General features: G+C 42.7%; 2 protein-coding genes across 2 annotated transcripts in view; one reads left to right on the plus strand and one right to left on the minus strand.

Annotated features, from left to right (window-relative positions):
* The first annotated feature begins 190 nt into the window (after positions 1–190).
* Positions 191–10,461, plus strand: LOC110503022 (cAMP-dependent protein kinase type I-alpha regulatory subunit). The gene is made up of 11 exons (XM_021581401.2): positions 191–362; positions 1,400–1,626; positions 1,808–1,975; positions 4,109–4,200; positions 4,328–4,389; positions 4,496–4,542; positions 4,928–5,086; positions 7,600–7,660; positions 7,844–7,965; positions 8,059–8,140; positions 8,355–10,461. Exons 2-11 carry the CDS (start codon positions 1,453–1,455, stop codon positions 8,525–8,527), a joined length of 1,140 nt encoding a protein of 379 aa, XP_021437076.2. The 5' UTR covers positions 191–362; positions 1,400–1,452; the 3' UTR covers positions 8,528–10,461.
* The window catches only part of LOC110502926 (pseudokinase FAM20A), a 23,094-nt gene continuing 7,227 nt past the window's right edge, over positions 9,444–25,310 (minus strand). Inside the window, exons 5-11 of the mRNA XM_021581275.2 lie at positions 25,161–25,253; positions 17,985–18,100; positions 17,666–17,846; positions 15,699–15,808; positions 15,484–15,565; positions 15,335–15,394; positions 9,444–15,172 (exon numbers count right to left, since the gene is read on the minus strand). Of these exons, the coding sequence (XP_021436950.1) occupies positions 14,893–15,172; positions 15,335–15,394; positions 15,484–15,565; positions 15,699–15,808; positions 17,666–17,846; positions 17,985–18,100; positions 25,161–25,253 (922 nt within the window). The 3' untranslated portion in view covers positions 9,444–14,892. The remainder of the gene's footprint in view (positions 15,173–15,334; positions 15,395–15,483; positions 15,566–15,698; positions 15,809–17,665; positions 17,847–17,984; positions 18,101–25,160; positions 25,254–25,310) is intronic.

The following is a 25,310-nucleotide window of genomic DNA, read 5'->3' on the forward strand; positions in this document are numbered from 1 at the left end:
CATCCCAAAAAATATTCCTATATTGAGATTTATTTGAATAGAGGACGCTCCACCCACTGTTCCTGGGACATTTTGAATAGGAGACTATCGGGTCCTTCTATCCGCTATCATTTTAATAATTTTCCCATTGACGTCATGATTTCCGTGCGTTCCCCTTTAATGTTGCCAAGGGTTACGGCTCACATGTCAGAACGAGGCGAATTGACGTCAATGACGGCTTGTGATTGGTCCTAAACCCGTATCCGGTGGGGCAGCGGTTCAAGGATTTGGAAAAGTCGAAGGGAGAAATTTGGTACGCTTGTGGAAATAACATCCAAAACCGAGTCAGTAACGAAGGGCTCGGTAAGAATTCGCGGGTTCTTGTAAGTATTTACATGCTTCGTCGTTGAAAATTGATATCCTTGCAATTGCGGGATATGTAGCCTCCGCCTCGTATTTGTTTATGATAGAGCTCAAGATGGCGTCATTGGCAAGAGGGCTTTGCAGGCCTAAATGCCAACTAGTTAGCTAGATTTGATATCAATCAATACAGTTTTAGCAAGCTAGCTTCGTCATTAGTATGTTTAAGTTAACTAACTAGCTAAAGTACCAGTAATCTGCGACCAAACAGCGATGTGACGCGTACTAACTCTAGTACCTAGCTAACTACGTATTAAAGGCCTAACTTAGCTAACTAGCTAGGTCTTGAGTGCTGTCATCCTGTTATGCTCCCTGTTGTATTTGAAGGCAATAGCTAATATCATAGCTAGCTAACTAGCACCATAGCCAACCAGTATTTGCTTTATAATTTACCCTTCCAGCTGGTAAACGTTACTGCTCCAATCAAGGGTTTGAAAGTAAGGCCTTTTTTTTTTTTTGACATCTCTCATATTATTACAGGAGAAAGTTCATAAGCAGTAAACGCCAGAGCAATAAGCATCACAAGATAACAGGAAATTCAAGAACCGTCTGAAATCCTATTCAACATTAGCTCGGCTAGATATTTAGTTTATTAATGCTTGATGTAAATGGTTGTTTCTATAATTTGTATCCTCGTTTTTTTCACCTTTATTTAACCAGGTAGGCAAGTTGAGAACAAGTTCTAATTTATAATTGTGACCTCATGATCTGCCTTAGAGTGATGCGACTGAACTGTATGAACAGTACAATGTAACCCTTTGGTGGAGGACTTAACTTTACCAATGCAATAGATCCTGTCTTTAGTAGTAAAGCAGCATGGCGTGCTTGCTATCTGGCTCCGTCTTTGATAATCTAGCATCCCTGCAACACCTCTCTTCACTTTATTTCTGTCTCACATGCGCCCTCATTTTAGAAGACAATAACAACCACATTAGAAGAGCATTGTTACTCTTTCAGAAAATGATAGAAGTAACCATCCAAGTTGTCTCTCCATCTCTAGTTCAAAGGTCAGAGTTTGTTTACGAGGTCGTAGCGGAGCAGGAGCACATCGTGATGGCGTCGAGCAGTACGAGCAGTGAGGAGGAGAGGAGTCTGAGGGAGTGTGAGCTCTACGTGCAGAAACACAACATCCAGCAGCTGCTGAAGGACTGCATCGTCCAGCTGTGTACCTCCAGGCCTGACAGACCCATGGCATTCCTCAGAGAGTACTTTGAGAGGCTGGAGAAGGTGAGTCTGGGTGGGTAGGGTGGTGTGTATGCGTGCAACTGCATGCATGCATGCGTACCGTCTAGCTGTGTACCTCCAGACCTGACAGGCCCTTCCATGAAAGTATTTTTACCATTGTAGTGCCTTTTATATTGGAAAGCATTCCCCGGGCAGCTGATTGGATGTTTGTGACCTCGTGCAGGAGGAGGCCAAGCAGATCCTAAACCAGCAGAAGGCCAGCAGCCGTTCTGACTCCAGGGATGAGGAGGTGTCACCTCCCATGAACCCCGTTGTCAAGGGTCGCCGGCGGAGAGGAGCCATCAGCGCTGAGGTCTACACAGAGGAGGATGCTGCATCCTATGTCAGAAAGGTGAGGAAACGCATGCAGGACAAAAAGGAAAACACATGGCTCTACTAAAACAACACAGCATCAACAAAACACAGTCACTCTGGCTGGCCCACAGAACACAGTCGCTCGGGCTGGCCCGCAGAACACAGTCGCTCGGGCTGGCCCGCAGAACACAGTCGCTCGGGCTGGCCCGCAGAACACAGTCGCTCGGGCTGGCCCGCAGAACACAGTCGCTCGGGCTGGCCCGCAGAACACAGTCGCTCGGGCTGGCCCGCAGAACACAGTCGCTCGGGCTGGCCCGCAGAACACAGTCGCTCGGGCTGGCCCGCAGAACACAGTCGCTCGGACTAGTCCCAGGGATGCTTGGCTTTGGATCACACCACTGTCTGTAAGCAAACGAATGATGCGCTTTCGGCGCAGTACTTGCTGTATCCAAGGCTGTATCCATCGTTCACATAGCAACAGAATGCAGCATGCTACTGAAGAGAGAAGAGACAACCAATTTGCTCGTTACAGCATCAGCGCCTCATGAGCTGTTACTGAAAAACAACTTGAATTTGGATAGTTTGAGGTGAGGGAGAGTGTGGTGGAACAAGTATTGTTAGCATTGAGTAATGTTATCTCTGACTATCTAATGGATAATTTGATCCAGCTAGGATCAAATTCTCCATTAGATAGTCAGAGAAATGTTGAGCAACATTAGCCAGCTTAACTGATCAAATAATTGAGTTTATGGTGTGAAAATTATCTGGCTAATAAAGTCATACAGATAATGTTATTTAGCTAACGTTACAACATCAGATGAGCTAACGTTAGTAAACCTAACCAATTTGCTGTAGTTTTAACTGGTATATGACTCATTGCCGCTCCTCAAGTTATAACACGTTAGTTGCTTACTGGACCCTGGCAATCTGTGTGAAATGTTGACTAGTTAATTTGCTAACGAACTAACTACGATCTGTGAAGTAATGTTTAACCTCTACAGTATGTGGTTCATTTTCAGAAAGAGAATTAGGTGAAAATGAGGCATTGCTTGTTAAACAAGTGGATTCAGGGATAAAGTGTGGCTGCAGCTGGGCCTGGCTTAAGCTGGATGCCACTATAGAGGTGAAAGGAACACCACACACTTTCCCTATTTCTCACTTTTTCAGTACAGTGGATAGAAAGAGGTATGCCAGGTGTACTCTGCCTGAAAGAGATCAATTATGCCAACAAAGGGTATCATGCTCTGCTGGCACATTGTAGGACAGATGTCCGTCCACAGGCAGAAAATGTAATAATGTGCAGTGTAGCCCAAAGATATTGCTTTTGTTGTGTTGAACTTGACAGTAACATTTGTGAGTGAGGATTATAAAACATTTTACTCAGTAAATGTTATTTTTTGCACACATATAGCCTTGAGCACTTGATAGATGTCTACTATAAGTGGCCACTATAATAGAGCAAAAATAGAATGCCTTTTTGTTTTATTGTATTTCTACTTGAAGATGTTTTTTCCCAAGTGCAATGTTTATGTGTGTGTGTGGTCACAAGCGTTCTATTATAAAGGCTGTCATGGCTAACTGCAATATAAGTGTATTGTTTTTTTTCTCAAGACTTGAGTGTCATTTGCAGTAAAGTCGAGGCAACAAATAACATTGAATTGCTTTCTTGAATTTTTTTTTAACCTATGAGTTGGGTTCACATTAACCACTTATTTTACACACAGAGACTGATCATGTAGATCATATTCTTTGTTTAATTAGTAAAAACCTGCACTTCCTCCTAGCAGGGATGGATGTATGTATGTATGTATGTGTTTTGCACTGAAACATGCAAAAAAAAGTCACCTTTTTGGGCCCTCCCCAGTTTGCATCCCTGACTTGTCCACAAAACACAGTCGCTCAGATTAGTCCACAAAACACAGTTGCTCAGACTAGTCCACAAAACACAGTTGCTCAGACTAGTCCACAAAGCACAGTCGCTCAGACTAGTCCACAAAACACAGTCGCTCAGACTAGTCCACAAAACACAGTCGCTCAGACTAGTCCACAAAACACAGTCGCTCAGACTAGTCCACAAAAGTATCCTCTACTTAGTCATCTATGGGCTGGCTGGAGATCTTGTGAATAGCTAGGGTGAAATTCCTAATCTTGGATGCGTTTTGTTTTCAAGGTCATTCCTAAAGACTACAAAACAATGGCTGCCCTGGCTAAAGCTATCGAAAAGAATGTGCTATTCTCTCACTTGGATGACAACGAGAGGAGGTATGTTGTTAACAGGCTTTGATTTGTCTGTAAAGTTTGGTTGTCAATGAGTTTATCAATCCCACTGATCAAGTCACAAACTTTAATATTTTTACAAAAGCTTAACAAATACAATCTTTATTCGCAGTGACATATTTGATGCCATGTTTTCAGTTACCTACATCGCTGGAGAGACTATCATTATGCAAGGTACAGTAGGATCTTATTTTTCTTTAGATTCAGTGGAAATTCAATTAGACCTGAATGTCTTTTTATTCCAGAGAAAATATGACCAATATCCTCTCTTCCCCGTCAGGTGATGAGGGGGATAATTTCTACGTCATCGACCAAGGAGAGACGGATGTACGTCTCTTTGATCTATTTTAGGAACCAACAGCATTCTTTTTGCTTTTGCACAATGACTCGCATGTTAACACACACAAGCGTTCCAGTTTAAAAGAAGACAGGCCCCAAGTTGAGAGCTTGTCTTGTTTTTTCCCCCCCGGAATATGACAGGCTTACTTTTGAAACTCTCTTTTTATACCGTTTATATGTTATTTTTTGTCATCTGTTACCTTAGCATGCCTACTCTCATAGAAATAGGTTTCTAATTAGATGGCCAAACCTAATTATTTCTACACAATACATGAAACGACATAGGCAGAAATGACAACATCTAATAGAGACAGCAACACACTAACCTTACCTGGTCTTAATATCTAAACACCCCCTCCCACCTTCCTGCCAGGTGTATGTCAACAATGAGTGGGTGACCAATATTGGGGAGGGGGGCAGCTTCGGAGAGTTGGCCTTGATCTACGGGACCCCCAGGGCTGCCACCGTCCGAGCCAAGACCAACGTCAAACTGTGGGGCATCGACAGAGACAGCTACAGGAGGATACTCATGGTGAGCCTCGCTCTGCTCTGCTCTGACACTTCACCTGACTGACTCAATTTGTTGATTTACTTACAATACTTTTGGAATAATTAACGATGAGTAGGGAAAGGTGGAATTGCTATGATTTTTATAACTGCTATATTTAATTAATTAAATATACAGACAACCAATGTTCCCTCTAAGCTGCATGCGCGCAGTAGCCCAGAGAATGTCGGCACAGCTCCCCCGGGACTGCCGTGCAGAAATATCAGCCCACAGAGAGAAGCACCAGATTGAACTTCTCAACTTTCTAGAGCAGTGGTCACGTCGATCTCCAAAACATTCCTAGTTGATCTGCAAACATTTCTGTTAAAACCTCAATGATAAAGCCTTGTGTTGATAGTTTTTTTATTTGTCTCTGGCTGTTGGCGGTCGGTGCACATGATTCAGCTGTCCTATGCGCCGGGTAGGCCAACTGTTGCCATTTTGAACCATTTCATGTGTCTGCAGATACAAACTCTGGCTTTCCAGTGTGCCCTGAGAGCAAATCAAGTGCACGAAAGGAGTACCGCTGGCCAATCGGATGGCTCAGATTACAGTGGCTGCAGTAACATAGCGGGCAAAAAAGGAAGCTACAGCAAATTTGATTCTGTGAGATTTCTAAATGTTTAAAACCATGGCTAGAGAGAGACTGTCAACGAATACAGCAAAGATATGCTGTTTTTATGAGTGAGTTGATGTTAAATTCTTACTCCGTACTGTCAACACTTTGTATTCAACACCTTTAAAAGCTATAAAATGCGTGTTCTTCCTATTTCCACTCAGTGCTACAACAAGCGCTGCAGCAGTAATGAATGAGTAGGAAAGTAGATAGGCTTACGCTGTTATTATTAGCATCTTGTGTCTTATTTAATATTGAATAATATTTCACTTTCCTCATAGGAGTAATAACATGAATTTCTGCATAAGGCAGAAATAATGCGGTGTGACTCAAGTTGTGCCATCAGCTGGAAGACAGTGACCCTTTTTGGTCAGTGTCAGTGGAGGGATGTTGAGAGACGGACCCTCAGTACAGCTGAGTGAGAATACAAGTAATACAACAACGGATCTATTACTGGTGTGGTCAAAAATTGCCCAAACAACAATGCATTGGCAATTCAAGCAAAGCTAATATGCGGTTATAATGTATTGGGCCTATAGCATACTGAGCCACCTCATTGCTACAGTACTGTTTTTAATTGGTTAATGTTGCATAGGGTTATGTTTTTTATTAGTCGCGTTAAAAACTGAGCGTGCATTTTGACTCCAAGTGATCTTGACTCAGAAAAGGTTGGTTTACCACTGTTCTACAGTTTTCCCTGTTAACACTATCAATGTTTCCCTTTACTGTGATTCAAATCAATGCATTATTAGCCATTTTTAATGCAACATAATCAACTATGCAAGAGATTTAGTTGTAGGCGGAACGCACCCGAGTAGGTTTCTACTGCATTGACACACACGACTCAGCCCGTGCTTTACACAGACCGGTGTGGCATAACCAATCATAGCTGCAGTAGGTCTATATGCAAATAGACTGTTGCCATATATGGATTTGTGCCATATTTGAACTGGACTGTGTTTACAGCATGAGCGGTCGTGAGTCTGTACTCTTGTTTTGAGATCAAAGTGAGAGCTGCATGTAGCCACGTGTGCACATTTTGTTCACATCCGTTGCTAGTTAGTGAGTTATTAGCCCAGTTATAGATCATTTGTAGTCAGTAATAGGGGAGTGATTGCTTCCTACAAGAGAACAAAACGTGTACATTTCTAGACATCTTTGAAAAGCGAGTCAAGAAAAGAGCTTTATTTGAATTGTTTTTGTAAATGGGCAGTGTTGTATTTTGACACCGGGTTGAATGAGCTAAGTAGCTAATATACAGAGGGCAGCATAATTTGTCTGATTCTCTGTAATAATGGTATGGGAATGATAATGCATTTTATTTTGTAAAGTGGTTTCTTTCGTCAAACAACAACAGTTTTTCAGTCACCTCCATGTCTGAAGGACAAGTAGATAAACAGGTTAATGTCAAGCCCTCTGGTTTTTTTTTCCCTAAAGTCTCATGGAATGTAGGCCTACATTGAACACAACACATTGGCTGCCACTGTAGGCTAAATGATAGAACAGCCTTTTCCATGTTGAAGTGCTATGGCATGCATTTTCTCTATTGTTTTTGATGGTAGGCCTGTCTGGTAGGTCTACTGTAGATTATGATAAAATAGCCACAGTGGCCTACCTGGCCACTGTTAAAACTGTAGTTCAAAAGGTGTACAGCCTTAGTGTTCACTGTAAACACGTGCTGGAAGTTGTACAGAATTTTCACTATCGTCAAGTTTTCGCTCAGCAGACCTGAAATTTGCTCAGTGCCGTAAAAAATTGGAGGGAACATTGGAGACAACTACAAAAGATTAGCCCTATGAGCAGTAGATACAAGATGGCGTTTGAAGGCTTACAACAAACGTGAGAACTCTGGAATAAACATTAGGATTGTTGTTGTTTACAGGGCAGCACTTTGAGGAAGAGGAAGATGTACGAGGAGTTCCTCAGCAAAGTCTCCATCTTAGGTAAGGCTCACTGTTTCTTCTCATCTTTGACTATTACCCTGTAATAATAATGATAATAGCAACTTTCATACAGTGGCTTTCAAGATGCTGTTCATTTCCAGAGGGGTTAATAACCCTTCCTCTACCACCTAGCTGTACTGTACAGTTTCCTTTTGGTTCAGTCTTGTGACTCCACCCCCTCAGAGTCTCTGGACAAATGGGAGCGTCTGACGGTGGCTGACTCTCTGGAGCCGGTGCAGTTTGATGATGGACAGAAGATTGTGGTGCAGGGAGAACCTGGCGACGAGTTCTTCATCATACTGGAGGTATGCACATCACACTAAAGTACCTCCCCGTTTCACTCTGTTTCAACACTGTTTCTCCCTACTGAACACTACCCCGATGTTGGTGTTCTATAGGGTTCTGCAGCTGTATTGCAGCGTCGCTCTGAGAACGAGGAGTTTGTGGAAGTTGGGAGGTTACAACCGTCTGACTACTTTGGTAAGAAGAACCTCCTCAGGCATCAAGTTTCTTTCTATATTGATTTGTTTATATATGCACTATTTAATCCTGAATCTCACATTTTATGGTGGTATGATGAAAAAGCACAAAGCTCTAACCTGAGTTGGGAAGCTTCTCACATATGAAGGTTCTATTTAAATTAACCAGATTTCTGAAGCCTGTTTTGTATTGAACATGTACTCCGTTCCTCCAGGTGAGATTGCCCTGCTGATGAACCGTCCCCGTGCTGCCACTGTGGTCGCCCGCGGTCCTCTGAAGTGTGTGAAGCTGGACCGACCGCGGTTCGAGCGTGTCCTGGGACCCTGCTCGGACATTCTCAAACGCAACATCCAACAGTACAACAGCTTCGTGTCACTGTCTGTCTGAGGGGTTTCCCCACCCCCTGTACCCCCTAATCCCCTTTGTAACCCCAGAACACCCCCTGTATCCCCTAATCCCCTTTGTAACCCCAGAACACCCCCTGTAACCCCAGAACACCCCCTGTAACCCCAGAACACACCCTGTACCCCCTAATCCCCTTTGTAACCCCAGAACACCCCCTGTACCCCCTAATCCCCTTTGTAACCCAGAACACCCCCTGTACCTCCTAATCCCCTTTGTAACCCCATAACAGTAGTACCCTTTAATCCCCTTTGTAACCCCATAACACACCCTGTACCCCCTAATCCGCTTTGTTACCCCATTACACAACCTGTACCCCCTAATCCTCTTTGTTACCCCATTACACCCCCTATACCCCCTAATCCCCTTTGTAACCCCATTACACCCCCTGTACCCCCTAATCCCCTTTGTAACCCCAGAACACCCCCTGTAACCCCATAACACACCCTGTACCCCCTAATCCCCTATGTAACCCCATTACACACCCACTCCCTGTACCCTCTAATCCCCAATGTAACTCCATTACACACCCACTCCCTGTACCCTCTAATCCCCGATGTAACCCCATAACACACCCTGTAACCCCATAACACCCTGTACCCCCTAATCCTCTTTGTAACCCCATTACACCCCTTGTACCCCCTAATCCCCTTTGTAACCCCAGAACACCCCCTGTAACCCCATAACACACCCTGTACCCCCTAATCCCCTATGTAACCCCATTACACACCCACTCCCTGTACCCTCTAATCCCCGATGTAACCCCATAACGCATCCCCTACCCCTGTACCCACCCCCTAATCCCCAATGTAACCCCATAACGCTGCCTCTTTTAGAACCAGGGTCCACCAATGCAATTTTGCTTCAATGTCACTTAAAATTATCTTCCATTTGCTTTGAATTTTTTTTTTTTTTTTACTCATCTAAATGTTATGCTGCCCATCACCTAGCTATCGTAGTCACCTATAGGAGCACAGTTATGTTAGTTTTAATGTACCAAATTCATATGGTATGCTTTCACTGCATTCACTGAATCTAGAATTGTTTTCCTATAGTTTAAACACGAGCAGTGATTAGTAGGGGATTGGCCGAGGTTAGGACAGGCCAATGATAAGATGGGACAATCAAACATAACATGGTGAAGTAAGCGTCCATGCTGAATATTGTTCAGATATTTTTAACTAGATCGGTTCCAATAAAAATGTGTCAATGTTGACATCCTTACAAAATAATTCATAAAATTTTACTTTTTAGAATTACCAGAATGCTGGGAACATAATGATTGCATCTAATTACTTATGTAGCTTTCATGCAATGATAACCAATGGTTATCCTCCATTGTTACTGTACATTAAATCGCAGACATTTTTACATTTTCTCATATTGTTTCCATTGATTGGTCCATCAATCCAACTCACTGTTATTTTATCTAGTTTGAGAGAGTTTGTACAACTTAATGCAACCAGAAAGTTTTCTGTTGGACAGCTACCAAACTACAGCTAAATGTTAGTCATTGTTTTCACAACTCAGAACGCATAAAAGATTGTTATTCTGACAGAAGCAGTGGAACTCAAAACAGGAAGTATCCCCATGTTAACACTCACCTCTGATTTGTTGGTACATTATTGACTACAATAGGGGGGGGAAAGATGATTAAATGGTTTTCAGTATTCAGCATTTTTCAGTATATACCAAATAACTTAATCGCTATGTTTTTAAACAGAATTATTATTATAGTTCTGACTATTAAAGTTCTTTATTGACTGAACAAACTAATGTTATGGCTATGGTTTGGAGTGATGGTAAAGTTAAGTACGTTTAAATGTCTTTTTGTAAATGCTTATTTTTCCATAAATTCTATTTTAGGTGTTCAGTGCCACAGCGTAAATAAATGCTTCTTCTGTTCAACCGACAAAACAGTATGTAGTTGTATTGTGACAAAGTCATGGGTTAACCTCTTGAAAGTAGGCGAAAGGGCTTTAAAGTAATTCATATACATTTGAATTGTAGATGGTTTTAAGACTTAATTATTTATGTATTTGAGTGCAAAAGTTAAAAAGCGTTAGAAAGCATCCCAACTGTGGTAATTCAGACATCAGATTAAATTGTCATGATTATATCTTTATTTTAAAGCAGCTTCGCTGTTAAAGCATAGTGAAAATGATTTGTTATCTACTCTATGCCTACCTACAGCATAGTGTAATGAAATGGTATTCTCAAACTGCCCCCGTCGCTCAAACAGTTGGTCATTCACTACCGGCTTCACCCCTTGAATCTTAAGAACACATGTCATTAGCTATTTTTCTTCTAACTCCTGCAGAAATCTATAGTCTAAGTTGTATTCCTGTTCATTCCTGCCTCACAGCTTGCCCCTCACCCCTTTCTAACAGAAAGGACCCTTACATACGGTAATGCTTTTATCCCTTTCTGAGGTATTGTCTTTGTTTAGGCTCTGTCATGTCTCCAATCTTAATCTTATGTACAAAACAGTATGGCTGACTGGATGGATGGATGGACTTGTGTAACCGTATGTATGTTGAAAACCAATCAACATGATACTGAGTCGATTGCAGTGTTGCCTACTTGGTCCAAAACTTTTGTATTGATTTCAGATGGTTGATGTTCTGGAATATTGCAGGTGTCTATTTGCTGACAGATCACAACCCACCAGTGGTTTGCTGGTGTTTCTTCACATAGAAGTACTGATATGGTAAAACACATCACAAGATTAGTGCTCACTAGTAGGCACACTGCAATCCACCCGGTTTGCCTTAGCTTATGTAACCCGGGCATAGACACTCCTGCTAGCCTGACCTTCAGCAAGTTTGCGGGGCCTGCAGCAGGCTCTGAGAGCTGCAGGTCATCTGAGGACCATTCTTTTTCTATTCTACCCAATGACTGTACTCTGTTTGACTTCCTGTATGTGCAAAGATGTTTATCCTTTTGGTATAGATTGTTCCAGATGGCAGTTTAAGCAATAAAAAGGTAAAATTACCTGTGAGGCTTGTATGTCTTTACTCATTGTTTGTCTGAATATGTCTATACTATAAGGGTGAAATAGTCCCAATTGGAAGACAGTGACTATCCTGTAGTAAATAAGGTGCAATATCATCTCTGAACTCTGGAGGGCAGTGCAGTGCCTCAAGTCTTTAAGGTTAAGGTCACTTTATTGGTCAATTGCCCACAAGGTCCAACTAAAATTTGAGCTAACCCCTCTGAAAGACACACATACAGGTTTTGGAGAGGTGTGGGGGGCTGGCACACTGGGTGCCCAGGCAGCTGTTGTAGGGGGTTAAGTGCCTTGCTCAAGGGCACAACGGCAGGTAAAGGCATCTAGGATTTCATACCAGCAACCACTTCCTGACAGATTTTGTCCATTAGTCACTACACCCACATAAACCGAAAGGACAGGACAGGTGAAGGAAAATACCCTGGGGGGCCTCACATTCTGTTTTGTTTCAGTGCATATGAAGGAAGGAGATAAAGGAAGCCCCTTCAGACTATTGAGATGCACCCCATTGATGGTGGTCACTGAAATTAGATGTTTAACTGTTGGTGGATTACTGTTTTGTAAGAATAGTACTTTGAACAATTACCAAGCATGATGGTGTGAGCAATGACCACAAAAAGGCTTGAAATAGGTTGAATGAAACTGATACACACTTCATCAGAAAGCTTATAAAGTTGGTAAACCCAGAACCCACTCTGGGTTTATTCTTGTTGCTGACACCTTGTAAAACTGGCAAACATAGGCTCCCTTCAGTAGTGTTGGGCAGAAGCCAAACTTCATTTGGCATGATTTAATATAGGCTCTTTAAAATAGTTGTGGTTATTCTCCCTCTCATCAAAAACATCAGGATGCATTGGATTTGTAGTCAGGACAGTAATGAGAACAGCTCAAAGCAAAACATTCACCACATGTTGTGGTGAAATGGCATCCAAAGACAAAGCTTTGTTTTAGACTAGTTAGAACAAAGTAGAGCTGCATGTCCACATACAGTACTGTAGCTGTGATGAGGTATCTATGTCAGGGTGTGTTATGGTTGGGTTGGTGTTGTGAAACGGGCTGACAAACAGACAACGAAAGAGACAGACGCATCCTGATGAGACAGACAGACACCTGTTCAGACAGACAGACACCTCCTGACGAGACAGACAGACACCTCCTGTTCAGAAAGACAGACAGACAGACAGGGATTAAATGCTGTCTGTCTCCCCCACCCCTCACCCCCTTCTCTCAGTCACAACCTCTTTTAAATAGCTTTCTTTCTTTCCCCCCCAAAGATGACGTCTTGTTTGTACTCCAAGGTGCCCGGTGACATACAGGTGACCACATAGCCCAAGGACACAGGAGACATTTTGACAGTGCTGCTGTCTATTGACAAAACAGGCTGTATCATTTCAAACGTTGGACTTGAAAGACGAGCAGTAGCGCTGTGTGGGTAAAATCACTGGGGAAGCCAAGCCAGTAAAAAATATATATTCAAATCAATTCAAATGTTATTTGTCACACTCACCGAATATAACAGGTGTAGACCTTACTGTGAAATGCTTACTTACAAGCCCTTAATCCACAGTTCGAGAAATAAAGTTAAGAAAATATTTACTAAATAAAGTAAAGTAAAAAATACAATAAAAAGTTACACAATAAAATAACAATAACGAGGCTATATACAGGGGGTACATGTTAGTCAAGGTCATTTGTACATGTAGGTAGGGGTAAACCTATGATGCGATACTTGCATTGTTTGCTCTATAACCCATTCGTTCATACACCAGCGTGATTTACAATAAGGCTGTGACAACAAAAAGACAACAGTCACATAGTGGCGGAATAAATTCAACTACACACGTTTGTTTCATCACAAAACCAAAGAGCAACATCTGTCTGGTGAAGTCCACAAAGAAAATATTGCATGTAACACACAGTTATATGACCTGCAGCATGTTAATAAAAGCAAGTTAATATTTCAACAGTTTACTAAACAAGTCCTGATTTTGAGTTACTGCATGTCAGCACAAAGACAACGGTAGCACTGCCTCCTCTATTCCAGCACCATTCCATGTTAACCATTTAAACATCATCAAATCAACAAGGCTATATATGCTTAGTTTAATATTGAAAACAAACAAAGATGCCAAAAACAATTTTGTTCAATCAATATTGCTAAATATAATGTGGCTGTCAATGGTACTGATTTCTGTCGGTGTGTGTGTGCTCGCGTGGGGACTCACTACTTATAGACTAGTTGAACGCCAATGCCGTCCTTCTCTCTTTCATGTTGGCAGAACGATCTATGGTTTTGTACTCTTTTCGTTTTTGTTTTCATAGGCTATCTAGCTAAAATGCTTGCTAGCCTAACTTCCTCGCATGGGTAGCAATGAACCAGCTGAGTTAGCTAGCTAGTTAATGTGAGACTACTAGACTACATATTGAACTTCAATCGTCTCAGGCCAGTGGCACAATATATGGATCTATGGTTAGATTGGAATTGCCGTCATAACCATTGGCCTGTAGAGAGAATCGGCATCAAAATCACACGTCCAAATTCCCATCTCCATCCATGGCTTGGGAAAGGGCCGATTTAGCAAGCTAGCTACTGCAGGACATCAACACAAGCAGACCAGAAACACACACACTTTTCTGACAGTGAAGTTTTGCTCAGGATGTGATTTGATTGGTGTGAAGCCAAATCCAAACTGGGCTCCCTTGGAGGTGTTTTGCTGCAGCAGTACAACCCACAGTTGAGCTCAGCTCAATGCTGATTGGCTAATTGTGTTATACTTTTTTTATCAAGGGAGGCCAAATGCTTGTTGACATCAATCAATCAAACGCTACGGCGGCACCATGTCATACTCTTTTGGTCCAGACAGCATCAGATACACATACTGACACATACTGACACATACTACACATACTACACATACTACACATACTGAGACAGAGGGGCGCTGTTTCCCTCCCTCAGAATATTTCTCCGGTGAGATTCAGACACTTGCGAATTGATGGAAAATTATGAAAACAGAGAGACAAAAGATACATTATTTATATATATATATATATATTTATATATATATTTTTTTTTTCTTCTAATTTCGGGGGAAGCCTGTCTTCCCTTGGCATCCATAAATAGACACCACTGAAAACGAGTGCAGAATGTATTACTCTGTGAGAGAGACCAGACCCCGTGCTTCCTGCTTTACAGGACAGGTTCACCTGCCATTATGATCCTCAGGCTGTCCTTAGTCTATAGTTACCTTCCCTTGCAGGACTTGGGGATACGTCCAAAATGCCACCCTAATCCTCTATTATAGTGCACTTCTCCGTTTGGATTCCTTAGTGACCTTAATTACTTCTCCTTGTTGGGCATAGCCACTGGTTTGACAGACTCAGGCATGACGGAGGTATCAACAAAGTCTGTGGTGATCACCTGAGCCTCTCCCAGCCTGCGGACACACCTGTGGACTGTCATCAGGACGCGCTGCAGCCGGCGGTCCAGGGCCTGCAGGTGGGGCTCAGCGAGGACCGGCTGCAGTGCGTCTCCTCCCAGGGACTCCCTCATCACGTCACTGAGCCTATAGTGGTCCTGTGAGAGGAGCTGCAGCCGCAGCAACGTGGAACGCTTTATACTGAGAGGTGAAGAGGGGCGGGAGAGGGGGAGAGAGAGTGCGGGAGAGATGGGCAGAGAGTGACTTGACTCGACAGTTGCCATGCCAAATGTTTTCAATTAAGGTTCAATATTGGTGTTAGTTAATCTGTATTAGTGACTAGTGTATGCTCTCCATATTTACATGCAGCACTGTGACAGTGGAGCCAGTATGGACATCTCATCATGAGAATGCTTCCCAAACCTGAAACACAGGAAGTGATGTCATCATAAGGCAACGACAAATATTCACTTGTACAATGACTGAAGTTATATAACAACTCTAGTACCCACCCTTTGGCGTTGTCAAAATGAAGAAGGAAACCTTCATCGCCAAACTTAGTGAAGATCTCATAATGGTGCCTGTCCATGTTACCTGGGGGAATGAGTCAAGAACAAATGTTCACTCACATAGGACGACAGAGAAAAGTAGAGCACTGCATAGGTAATAGGGTGTCATATGGGATGAGGACAGGGGTTAATCAGTGGTGATGGGTGGTAGTACGTACCAATGAGGAAGTCAAAGATGGCCATATCTATGATGTTGAGCAGCCTGTTCCCTGAGTTGTAGGGATACAGACGCTTTATGGTGTCACAGTAGAAGGGGTTCACCTCCCACCTGGTAGAGACAGACAGATTATAACAAGATATTATAAGATATTATAACAATATATGAATTGTAACAAGATATGAATGTTCTGTCTGCCATATTGACTTATAATAAATTAACTTTCAAAATGGAAATAAGATGCTCCAAAATGGAAAATGGGAAGAGATATGTAGGTCTCAGGGTTACAGTCTCAGGGTTACAGTCTCAGGGTTACAGTCTCAGGGTTACAGTCTCAGGGTTACGGTGTCAGGGTTAAGGTCTCAGGGTTAAGGTCTCAGGGTTAAGGTCTCAGGGTTAAGGTCTCAGGGTTAAGGTCTCAGGGTTACGGTCTCAGGGTTAAGGTGTCAGGGTTACGGTCTCAGGGTTACAGTCTCAGGGTTACAGTCTCAGGGTTACAGTCTCAGGGTTACGGTGTCAGGATTAAGGTCTCAGGGTTAAGGTCTCAGGGTTAAGGTCTCGGGGTTAAGGTCTCAGGGTTAAGGTCTCAGGGTTAAGGTGTCAGGGTTAAGGTGTCAGGGTTAAGGTCTCAGGGTTAAGGTGTCAGGGTTACGGTGTCAGGGTTAAGGTCTCAGGGTTAAGGTGTCAGGGTTACGGTGTCAGGGTTAAGGTGTCAGGGTTACGGTGTCAGGGTTAAGGTCTCAGGGTTAAGGTGTCAGGGTTACGGTGTCAGGGTTAAGGTGTCAGGGTTAAGGTCTCAGGGTTACGGTCTCAGGGTTAAGGTCTCAGGGTTACGGTCTCAGGGTTACGGTCTCAGGGTTAAGGTCTCAGGGTTAAGGTCTCAGGGTTAAGGTGTCAGGGTTACGGTGTCAGGGTTAAGGTGTCAGGGTTACGGTGTCAGGGTTAAGGTCTCAGGGTTAAGGTCTCAGGGTTAAGGTGTCAGGGTTACGGTGTCAGGGTTAAGGTGTCAGGGTTAAGGTGTCAGGGTTAAGGTGTCAGGGTTAAGGTCTCAGGGTTAAGGTCTCAGGGTTAAGGTCTCAGGGTTAAGGTGTCAGGGTTACGGTGTCAGGGTTAAGGTGTCAGGGTTAAGGTGTCAGGGTTAAGGTCTCAGGGTTACGGTGTCAGGGTTAAGGTGTCAGGGTTAAGGTCTCAGGGTTACGGTCTCAGGGTTAAGGTGTCAGGGTTACGGTCTCAGGGTTAAGGTCTCAGGGTTACGGTGTCAGGGTTACGGTGTCAGGGTTAAGGTCTCAGGGTTACGGTGTCAGGGTTAAGGTCGCAGGGTTAAGGTCTCAGGTTTAAGGTCTCAGGTTTAAGGTGTCAGGGTTAAGGTCTCAGGGTTACGGTGTCAGGGTTACGGTGTCAGGGTTAAGGTGTCAGGGTTAAGGTGTCAGGGTTAAGGTCTCAGGGTTAAGGTGTCAGGGTTAAGGTCTCAGGGTTAAGGTCTCAGGGTTAAGGTCTCAGGGTTAAGGTGTCAGGGTTAAGGTGTCAGGGTTACGGTGTCAGGGTTAAGGTTAAGGTGTCAGGGTTAAGGTGTCAGGGTTAAGGTCTCAGGGTTACGGTGTCAGGGTTAAGGTGTCAGGGTTAAGGTCTCAGGGTTAAGGTCTCAGGGTTACAGTGTCAGGGTTACGGTCTCAGGGTTACGGTCTCAGGGTTAAGGTCTCAGGGTTACGGTGTCAGGGTTAAGGTCTCAGGGTTACGGTGTCAGGGTTAAGGTCTCAGGGTTAAGGTCTCAGGTTTAAGGTCTCAGGTTTAAGGTGTCAGGGTTAAGGTCTCAGGGTTACGGTGTCAAGGTTAAGGTCTCAGGATTACGGTGTCAGCGTTAAGGTGTCAGGGTTAAGGTCTCAGGGTTAAGGTCTCAGGGTTAAGGTCTCAGCGTTAAGGTGTCAGGGTTAGGGTCTCAGGTCTCAGGGTTAAGGGTTGTATGCTTACTCCTCCCTGCCAGTGAAGGTGTATGATCGTATCCAGGGGTTGGGGATGGAGATACGAGGGGCGATGCTGAGACCGGGGAGGTAGGCTGACATGGAGCCCTCCAGCAGGTCAGGGCTCCCACACACTGCATACTCAGTCTTACACACGTACAGACACTTGGCAAAGAAACATGTGTTGTTTGCTGTTTGAAAGAGAATAGACATAGATATAGATTGGTTTAAACCAGCAGTATGCCGATTTCATCATTGTCTTTTAATCATAGACTGATTATTTAAGACCTAGGTTGCAGTGTAATGCCACCTGAAGGGGTAATGCCTACCTGGAGAAGTAAAGAACACACTCCTTAGGTCCTCGTTGTGAGTGGTCAGGAGAATCTCCCCCGTCACGTTCACCAGCCTGCCCACCACCGGCGGTACCCTCCGGAAGTCCAGGATTCTAGAAGAGAGAAAGACAAGAGTTCCATTCTGATGAACACAAACTCATACATCTTCTACGACTCACAGTTCTAGACGAAAGAGTTCCATTCTGAACAGAACACACAATATAAAGTCAGATGAACTCCTGCAATCTCTCACCTCAGTTGACACACACAAAGTCACAGGAAATTAATTAAACTTGAATTATTTGTATACATAATAGCAGCTATGTGATTGTCTCTGTTCTCCACTGTGTAATCTAGCAGGTGTTGACGTGTAGCAACAGCCACTTGCCCCAGGGTCATATTGACAGTCTGACAGGCCTGTGTGTCTCAATAACAGTCATCAGTCAGTATCTGAGGCTGGATAAAGAGATGTTATTGAGGTGCTGTCTTGGCTGGCATATCTCACCTGCTGATTGGATCTGATAATGATAAGGCCTCTGGCACAACACAGAGACAGAGAGATAGAGACAGATACACAGCACAGAGACACAGTACAGAGACACAGACACAGAGACAAAGAGACAGATACACAGCACAGAGACACAGTACAGAGACACAGAGACAGAGAGACACAGACACAGAGACAAAGACACAGATACACAGCACAGAGACACAGTACGGAGACACAGAGACAGAGAGACACAGAGACACAGCACAGTGACACAGACACAGAGACAGAGAGCAAGATACACAGTCACAGCGACAGAGACAGAGACACAGCACAGAGACACGGAGACACAGCACACAGACACAGAGACACAGAAACACAGAGACAGAGACACAGAGACAGAGACACAGCACAAAGACACAGCATAGAGACACAGCGACACAGCAAATAGGGACACAGACACAGACACACATACACAGAGACACAGCACACAGACACAGAGACACAGCACAGAGACACAACACACAGACACAGAGACACAGAGACACAACACACAGACACAGAGACTCAGCACAGAGACACAGAGACACAACACACAGACACAGAGACACAGACTGTGGTGGGAACACACAGATGAACCAGACATATTCAGTGCTAGACAGTACTGTAGTGTAGAGCCTCTGTGTTCAATGAAGGAATGACAACAGAGCATGTACTCTTTGCTTTTCTTCTCTTCTTTTCCACTTCATTCAAATGTGAATTTACAAAACTATATATTGTGAGGTAAAAATGTATTTAATATAATAACTTAACTTACAGTACCAGTCAAAGGTTTGGACACACCTACTCATTCAAGGGTTTTTCTTTATTTTTACTATTTTCTATATTGTAGAATAATAGTGAAGACATCAAAACTATGAAATAATACATATGGAATCATATGCCATCCCATCTGGTTTGCGCTTAAGTGAGACTATAATTCGTTTTTCAACAGGACAATGACCCAAAACACACCTCCAGGCTGTGTAAGGGCTATTTAACCAAGAAGGAGAGTGATGGAGTGCTGCATCAGATGACCTGGCCTCCACAATCACCCAACTTCAACCCAATTGAGATGGTTTGGGATGAGAGGGACCGCAGAGTGAAGGAAAAGCAGCCAACAAGTGCTCAGCATATGTGGGAACTCCTTCAAGAATGTTGTAAAAGCATTCCAGGTGAAGCTGGTTGAGAGAATGCCAAGAGTGTGCAAAGCTGTCATCAAGGCAATGGGTGGCTACTTTGAAGAATCTCAAATATAAAATACATTTAGATTTTTTAACACTTTTTTGGGTTACTACATGATTCCATGTGGTATATCATAGTTTTGATGTCTTCACTATTATTCTAAAATGTAGAAAATAGTAAAAATAAAGAACAACCCTTTAATGAGTAGGTGTGTCCAAACCTTTGACTGGTACTGTACTTGAGCTTTATTTGTGGTATTTAGCCTACACCCAGTTACACCCTTCCATGCTGTTGTTTTGTCTCAAGGTATAACAACCCCATTGACTTGCTGTCTTGTTTGATTTTGGGTTGACAAGCTGTGACTCTAATGACTGTATTTGACTGATGACTCACTTGAGTTAATGTGTAGTAACCTGGAGGCATGGAGGTTAGAGAGACTTTACAGTAGACATCCGTAATTACACCTGTGTGTGTGGAAATGAAATGCCTTGCTGGGGAAGGACACCTGTTGAAATAGTGGAGAGACCATAATCTCCCAAGGAAACTACCGTTCAGAAACTCAGCGATGTAGGTACAAGTTTCAGGCTTTGTTTGTTGGGAGACCACTTGGAGATACAGTATGAGATACAGCATGAGATAGAGTATGAGATACAGCATGATATAGAAAATTAGATAGAAAATGAGATACAGTGTGAGATACAGTATGAGATATAGCATGAGATATCGCATGAGATACAGTATGAGATACCGTATGAGATAGAACATGAGGTACAGTATGATATACAGCATGATATAGAAAATTAGATAGAAAATGAGATACAGTGTGAGATACAGTATGAGACATAGCATGAGATATCGCATGAGATACAGTATGAGATACCGTATGAGATAGAACATGAGATAAAGCATGATATAGAAAATTAGATAGAAAATTAGATACAGTGTGAGATACAGTATGAGCTTTAGCATGAGAAATAGCATGAGATACAGTATGAGATATAGCATGCGATATAGCATGAGATACAGTGTGAGATTAGTATGAGATACAGTTTGAGATACAGTATGAGATACAGCATGAGATACAGTATGAGATACCGTATGAGATACAGTATGAGATAGAACATTAGATAAAGTATGAGATACAGCATGAGATACAGTATGAGATACAGTATGAGATACAGCATGAGATACAGTATTAGATACAGTATGAGATACAGCATGAGATACAGTATGAGATACAGTATGAGATACAGTATGAGATACAGTATGAGATACAGCATGAGATACAGTATGAGATACCGTATGAGATACAGTATGAGATAGAACATTAGATAAAGTATGAGATACAGCATGAGATAGAACATGAGATACAGTATGAGATACAGCATGAGATACAGTATGAGATACAGTATGAGATACAGCATGAGATACCGTATGAGATACAGCATGAGATACAGTATGAGATACAGCATGAGATACATTATGAGATACCGTATGAGATACAGTATGAGATAGAACATGAGATACAGTATGAGATGCAGTATGAGATAGAACATGAGATACAGAATGAGATATAGTATGAGATACAGTATGAGATAGAACATGAGATACAGTATGAGATACAGTATGAGATACAGTATGAGAAACAGCATGAGATACAGTATCAGATACAGTATGAGGTAGAACATGAGATACAGCATGAGATATAGTATGAGATACAGTATGAGATACAGTATGAGATACAGCATGAGATACAGTTTGAGATACAGCATGAGATACAGTATGAGACACAGCATGAGATACAGTATGAGGTACAGCATGAGATTCAGCATGAGATACAGTATGAGAAACAGCATGATATAGAAAATGAGATGTAGTATGACATAGAACATGAGATACAGTATGAGATAGAACATGAGATACAGAATGAGATACATCATGAGATACAGTATGAGATAGAAAATGAGATACAGAATGAGATACAGTATGAGATACAGAATTAGATACATTATGAGATACAGCATGGGATATAGAATGAGATACAGTATGAGATACAGTATGAGATAGAACATGAGATACATCATGAGATACAGCATGAGATACAGAATGAGATACAGTATAAGATACAGTAGGAGACACAGTATGAGATAGAACATGAGATACAGCATGAGATACAGCATCAGCTACAGAATGAGATACAGTATGAGGTGGAACATTAGATACAGCATGAGATACAGTATGAGATTGAACATGAGATACAGAATTAGATACATCATGACATAGAAAATGAGATACAGTCTGAGATACAGCATTAGATACATTATGAGATAGAACATGATACACAATGAGATACAGTGTGAGTTGGAATATGAGATACAGCATGATACAGTCTCTGACCTCCTCCCTATAGACTCTCTCGTCGTTGTTGGTGATCAGGCCTACCACTGTTGTGTCTGCAAACTTAATGATGGTGTTGGAGTCGTGCCTGGCCATGCAGTCGTGGGTGAAAAGGGAGTACAGGAGAGGACTGAGCACGCACCCCTGGGGGGCTCCAGTGATGAGGATCAACATGGCAGATGTGTTGCTACCTACCTTCACCACCTGGGGGCTGCCTGTCAGGAAGTCCAGGATCCAGTGGCAGAGGGAGGTGTTTAGTCCCAGGATCCTTAGCTTAGTGATGAGCTTTGAGGATACTATGGTGTTGAATGCTGAGCTGTAGTCAATGAATAGCATTCTCAAATAGGTGTTCCTTTTGTCCACATGGGAAAGGGCAGTGTGGAGTGCAATAGAGATTGCATCATCTGTGGATCTGTTTGGGCGGTATGCAAATTGGACTGGGTCTAGGGTTTCTGGGATAATGGTGTTGATGTGAACCATTACCAGCCTTTCAAAGCACTTCATGGCTACGGATGTGAGTGCTACGGGTCTGTAGTCATTTAGGCAGGTTGCCTTCGTGTTCTTGGGCACAGGGGCTATGGTGATCTGCTTGAAACATGTTGGTATTACAGACTCAATCAGGGACATGTTTAAAATGTCAGTGAAGACACCTGCCAGTTGGTCAGCACATGCCCGGAGCACACTTCCTGATAATCCGTCTGGATCCAGCAGCCTTGTGTATGTTGACCTGTTTAAAGGTCTTACTCACGTTGGCTACGGAGAGCGTGATCACACAGGCTTCTGGAACAGCTGATGCTCTCATGCATGCCTCAGTGTTGCTTGCCTTGAAGCGAGCATAGAAGTGATTTAGCTCGTCTGGTAGGCTTGTGTCACTGGGCAGCTCGCGGCTGTGCTTCCCTTTGTAGTCTGTAATAGTTTGCAAGCCATGCCACATAAGACGACCATCGGAGCCGGTGTAGTATGACTCAATCTTAACCCTGTATTGACGCTTTGCCTGTTTGATGGTTCGTCGCAGGGCATAGCAGGATTTCTTTTAAGCTTCCAGGTTAGAGTCCCGCACCTTGAAAGCGGCAGCTCTGCCCTTTAGCTCAGTGCGAATGTTGCCTGTAATCCATGGCTTCTGGTTGGGGTATGTACCTACAGTCACTGTGGGGATGACGTCTTCGATGCACTTATTGATAATGCCAATGACTGATGTGGTGTACTCCTCAATTCCATCAGAAGAATCCCGGGAACATGTTCCAGTCTGTGATAGCAAAACAGTCCTGTAGTTTAATATCTGCTTCTTCTGACCACTTTTTATAGACTGAGTCACTGTTGCTTTCTGCTTTAATTTTTGCTTGTAAGAATGAATCAGGAGGAAAGAGTTGTGGTCGGATTTAACAAATGGAGGATGAGGGAGAGCTTTGTATGCGTCTCTGTGTGTGTTGCACATTTAACATGTTGATAGAAATTTGGTAGAACTGATTAAGTTTCCCTGCATTAAAGTTTCCGGCCACTAGGAGCGCCGCTTCTGGGTGAGTGGTTTCCTGTTTGCTTATTTCCTTATACAGCTGACTGAGTACGGTCTTAATGCAAGCATCTGTCAATGGTGGTAAATAAACAGCCACAAAAAGTATATCTTAAAACTCTGTAGGCAAGTAGTGTGGCCTGCAATTTATTACAACATACTCTACTTCAGGCGACCAAAATCTAGACACTTCCTTAGATTTTGTGCACGAGCTGTTGTTTACAAATATGCACAGACCACCCCCCCATCGTCTTACGGAGTGTGCTGTTCTATCTTGCTGGTGCAGCGTATTTACCGCTAGCTGAAAATGCATGTCATTCAGCCACGGTTCCGTGAAACATAGGATATTACCATTTTTGATGTCCTGTTGGTAGGATATTCATGATCATACCTCGTCTAATTTATTGTCCAATGAATGCACGTTGGCGAGTAATATTGACGGTAACGGCAGATTTCACACTCGCCTTCTGTGGGTCCTCACGAGGCATCCCGCTCTGTGTCCTCTGTACCTGCGTTTCTTCCTCTTGCAAATAATGGGGATGTTGGCTCTGTCGGGTGTTTGGAGAACGTCCTGTGCGTCTTGCTTGTTGAAGAAAAAATCTTTGTCTAGTCTGAGGTGAGTGATCACTGTCCTGATATCCAGAAGCTATTTTTTGCCATAAGATACGGTTGCAGAAACATTATGTACAAAATAAGTTTCAAATAATGCAAAAAAAACCCACATTATAGTACAATTGGTTGGATGCCCGTAAAACTGCTGCCATTTCTTTCCGGTGCCATTTTAAACATGAGATACAGCATGAGAGACTGTAGGAGATAAAGTATGATATACAGTATGAGATACAGTATGAGAAACGGTATGAGATACAGTAGGAGATACAGTAGGAGTTGGAATATGAGATAGAGTATGATATACAGTATGAGATACAGTATGAGATACAGTATGAGATACGGTATGAGATACAGTAGGAGTTGGAATATGAGATAGAGCATGAGATACTGTATGAGATACAACATGAGATACAGTATGAGATACGGTATGAGATACGGTATGAGATACAGTATGAGATACAGTATGAGATACGGTATGAGATACAGTATGAGATAGAACATGAGATATAGTATGAGATGCATCATGAGATACAGTATGAGATACGGTATGAGATACAGTATGAGATAGAACATGAGATACAGTATGACATACAGTATGAGATACAGTAGTGGATACAGTAGGAGATACAGTATGAGATAGAACATGAGATATAGTATGAGATGCATCATGAGATACAGTATGAGATACGGTATGAGATACAGTATGAGATAGAACTTGAGATACAGTATGACATACAGTATGAGATACAGTAGTGGATACAGTAGGAGATACAGTATGAGATACAGTAGTGGATACAGTAGGAGATACAGTAGGAGATACAGTAGTGGATACAGTAGGAGATACAGCATGAGAGGGGAAGATAAAGGTTTAGTCATTAGTCAATATTAATTAGTCAATATTAGTCCATATTAATATTAGGAGAGTACATGTTTTCAAGTTTACCTGTCCAGGTGAAAAGCAGCAATCTCAGCATTGTGTCTCTGGAAGTCGACAAAGTAGAACACATCACCAGGAGTCTCCTGGTCTCTCTGCTGTCTGAGGAACAAATGATTCATAGAATTACAGTACTTTTCAAAATATCACTACAAACCA

Source organism: Oncorhynchus mykiss, chromosome 23, assembly GCF_013265735.2.
Source record: "Oncorhynchus mykiss isolate Arlee chromosome 23, USDA_OmykA_1.1, whole genome shotgun sequence".
Taxonomy (NCBI): Eukaryota; Metazoa; Chordata; class Actinopteri; order Salmoniformes; family Salmonidae; genus Oncorhynchus; species Oncorhynchus mykiss.